The following is a 3,923-nucleotide window of genomic DNA, read 5'->3' as shown; positions in this document are numbered from 1 at the left end:
GCAGAGGCAAGAGGATCTCCTGTCAGTTTGGGGACAGACAGGTCTCTGTGAACCACAGCTACCTAATGAGATTTTATCTCAGAAAAACCCAAAGAGAGCTAAAACAAAACCCAAAACTTATCATGGTTCGTGTGTGTGTGTGTGTGTGTGTGTGTGTGTGTGTGTTTTCCTTATTGTAATTTTAGATACTAAATTTTTTATCGTTAACCACATTTTAATATATCAGATTTTTTGAACCAACTTTTTTTTTTTTGACTTTCCATAATTTTTAATAGTTAAATGCAGAGGACTGGTTCATTTCAGCTCCTTCACTGCCAAACCAGGGGGTGGGGACTGCTTCAGCTTCTCTGCCTTCTCCTTGTCTGTGATGACCAGGGTGTAAAGGTACCTGCTGCAGCGAACCTTGAACTTCACATTATCCTTGTTCTTCTTGATCTTCGCAGATTTGGCATCCTTCCGCCGGGCTGTGAGCAGAAAGTCCTTTATTTCCTCAATTTTCCGAGGCATGGTGACGGGCGCTCGGCGCTGGCGACCACACAGCGGTAAGAACCTTGAACCAACTTTTTTTAATAGTTTCCTGAGATTATAATTACATTATTTCCTTCTTCCTTTTTTTCCCTTCAACCACCCCCCTTTTCAAATGCATGACCTCTTTTTCTTTAGTTGTTTATATATGTGAGTGTATGTACACACACAAGCACACAGATACAATCACACACACACTCCTAAATACATAAAATAGAACCTGCTCAACATACATACTGTTACTCATTTGTATGTTTTCAGCGCTGACCACTTGGCTTTGGATGACGAATCGGTGCACTCCTCCCAAATCAACTTGTCGCTGATGAGTCTTTGGAGGACACGGTGAAGGGTTTTTGGGTTTTCCTAGGTTTTTTTGTTTTGTTTTTTCAGCTCAAGGGCGCCATCTTCTGTTATCATGATGAGTAGACATTTTTACAGTCTGTTTTGTTTTAGGCTAGCCTTGAACTCCTCAACTCCTGATCCACTTGCCTCTAAATTCTGGGACGATAGATGTGTCCCATCACACCGGCCTTCTTCTCCTCCCTCCCTCCTGCCTCCATTTCCCCCTTCCTCTCTCTCAGCTGTGTAAGTGTGTATTTCAAAGTCACACTGTAGTCCCAGCTAACCTGGATCTCTCCACGTGGTCCTGGCTGCCCTTGAACTCCTGTTATCCTTCTGCCTTAGGCTCTGGAGTGCCTAAGGAGTATTGTTCTTATAGCAAACCCCTTCAGATTTGTTTTTGTTGTTTTTTTAGAACAAGGTTTCTCTGTGTAGCCCTGGCTGTCCTGGACTCACTCTGTAGACCAGGCTGGCCTTGAACTCACAGAGTTCGCCTGTCTCTGCCTGGGATAAAGGTGTGCACCACCTTGCGCAGCTGATTTTTCTACTTATTGTCAGGAGCAGTCATTTTACTTGTCGAATTCCCTCTTTCCCCCAGAGTTTTCAGCACTACCACCATTGTCCTAGGACTCTCCCAGCTCTGGTTTCTGTTTCCTGGGGCAACACGCTGGGTTAGAGGCCAGTTCTGTGCTATTTCCACTGGGGGTTGGGACCTTCCTTCTGAGAGAGAACCACTGCTCAGTAATGACCTTCGCTTGCCTCTTCTTTCAAGCCATTTCTCTGATGCCCATTTCTGGCCCCACAGGCACCCGCACTCACGGTCACACACACAGTTGATTGGAAAGATAGGAGTGGAGAAATAAGGTGCATGGAAATGGCCCGCAGGGCAAAGGTGCTTGCTGCTAAGCCCGAGGACTTGCGTTCCACCCTTGGGACCCATGCAGTGGAAGAAGAGAACTGACTCTCACAGGTTGCCCTCTGGCCTGTACCAGCACGTCATTACACACACGTAATCAAAGTTATATACAGGAGCTGGGCGAGGTGGCTCATGTCTGTGATCCCAGCACTCAGGGAAGAGGCAGGCAGATCCTTGTGAGTTCAAGGCCAGCCTGGTCTACACAGCAAGTCCAGGACAGCCAGGGCTACACAGGCTGTCTTGGTACTTACTGTGTAGCTCAGGGTCACCTCAAAACTCTAGGCAATCCTCCTGCCTCAGCCTTCCAGGATTATAGGTGTGGCCACCCCAGCCGGTTTTATAAAACAGTTTTCTCTACAGAGTCTCTAAACATTCTGTGTTGTGTTTCATAAAAAACACAAATGTTGAATCAAAAAAAGTTGAGAGTAGAGTGAGGAGGCCTCTGCCTTTAATCCCAGCGGAGGCAGGCAGGTCTGAGCTCTTGGACACAGAGAAACCATGGGGTCAGGGGCACCAACCAACAAAGGAAAGGGCTGGAAGAGTGGAGCACTCAGGACCAGTGTGGCCGCACTGGGAGTCCTCTCTCCTCACAAAGCTGGCCTTCCCGTCTCAGGGCTGTGCTGTCTTCATAGGTCGAGGTCCGTGTGCCTGCACCCCAGCTTCCTCTCTGCTCTGTTGCTTTGTTCCTGTGTCTGGTATTTGCTTTGGTTTTGAGGATTCAGCCATAGCCTTTGTACATGCTTGGCAAGTATTTATCTTTGTCACACCCCAGCCTCCCAGCCCCAGTTCATTCATTCCTTATTTGTTGTCTGTTTGACCTGGAACTTGCTGAGCCGACTGGGATGACCTTAAGCTCACAGAGACCCACCTGCCTGTATTTCCTGATGCTGGGACTAAAGGCATTGCACTACCATGCCCTCCTTTCCTTCCTTCCTTCCTTCCTTCCTTCCTTCCTTCCTTCCTTCCTTCCTTCCTTCCTCCTTCCTCCCTTCCTCCTTCCCTTCTTCCCTCCCTCCCTCGCTCTCTCATTTGCTTTGGTTTTGGTTTTTTGAGACAGGGTTTCTCTGTGTAGTCCTGACTGTCCTAGACCCACTTTGTAGATCAGGCTGGCCTTGAACTCACAAAGATCCACCTGCCTCTGCCTCCCAAGTGCTGGGATTAAAGGCGTGAAAGGTGTGTGCCACTGGCTAAACTAATTTTCATTCGCAACCAGATTTTATCATCCCTTGTACTTTCTTCTCTTTTTAAATCTTGGTGGTGTTTTTGAGAGTGTCTGAGGGGTATACATGCTGACCTATTAGGGCCGTGTGTGAGGGAGTGTGTGGGGACACAGGTGCACATTTGCGCTCACACATGTGAAGGCCTGAAGTTGACTGTGTCTTCCTCGGTGCCAGCGCCTCTCTCTGAAGCTAGAGCCTGCAGAGTCTGCTCTCTCTGGCCACCTCGCCCGGGACTGTAGGAGCTGCCACACCTGCCTGGCTTGTACAGCAGCTCTCCGGTGTGCGCAGCAAGCGCTGCGTCTTTCCCCAGCCCTGGTTTTTGTTATTGTTTTTGCTCCAGGGTCTCCCCGTGTAGCCCTGGCTGGCCTGGAACTCACCGTGTTCCTACAGGTTGGCCTCAGCCTTCAGCCACACCCCTTACCTGTGTGCTGCTGGGTCATGTGTGTGCCCCACCACGCGGCCACCTGTGCCCCTGCACTGTCCGCAGGTGCCTAGTTTCTTACGCTCCGGAACAATTTGGTAAAGGAGCCATTTGTTCTTTGAAGTCTTGGTAAAAGTCAGTCTAAAACCTTGTAAACCTGATGCTTCCTTTCTATTGGGAAGACCTTTAATTACCAAATTATTTATACTTTGCTGATACGTAATTTTTCTGCCAATTTAGGTATTTTAAAAATTTCCAAAAACCATTCTCTTGATTGGTATTATCATTAGCCTCTAATTGACCTTTATTAATTTTTCGTCACTGGGGATTGAAAGCAGGGCCCTGAATAAACTCAGCCACACTTTTCTAGCAGTGTTTTTTTTCTAATTTCAACTCCTCAAGAGGTTGAGGCAGGAAGATAAGGGTTCAAGAGGAGTCCCGGGAGCATACTGAGGCCCCCACTGCTCTCTCTGTGCACTGCCCGGGGCTTTCCACGTCCCTC

General features: G+C 48.2%; 1 protein-coding gene across 1 annotated transcript; it reads right to left on the bottom strand.

Annotated features, from left to right (window-relative positions):
- Positions 1 to 254: 254 nt before the first annotated feature.
- LOC110547392 (large ribosomal subunit protein eL38-like) lies at positions 255 to 545 on the bottom strand. The gene has a single exon (XM_060388629.1). The coding sequence runs from the start codon at positions 505 to 507 to the stop codon at positions 295 to 297; it is 213 nt and encodes a 70-aa protein (XP_060244612.1). The 5' UTR covers positions 508 to 545; the 3' UTR covers positions 255 to 294.
- Between the last annotated feature and the right edge of the window lie 3,378 nt (positions 546 to 3,923).

This window comes from Meriones unguiculatus, chromosome 8, assembly GCF_030254825.1.
Source record: "Meriones unguiculatus strain TT.TT164.6M chromosome 8, Bangor_MerUng_6.1, whole genome shotgun sequence".
In the NCBI taxonomy this organism is placed as follows: domain Eukaryota; kingdom Metazoa; phylum Chordata; class Mammalia; order Rodentia; family Muridae; genus Meriones; species Meriones unguiculatus.
The sequence above is the reverse complement of the archived record's forward strand: the minus strand, read 5'-3'. Positions and strand labels throughout refer to the sequence as shown.

Excerpts from the sequence above, each read along its gene's own strand:
- LOC110547392 (XM_060388629.1), bottom strand. The coding sequence starts at position 507 with ATGCCTCGGAAAATTGAGGAAATAAAGGACTTTCTGCTCACAGCCCGG.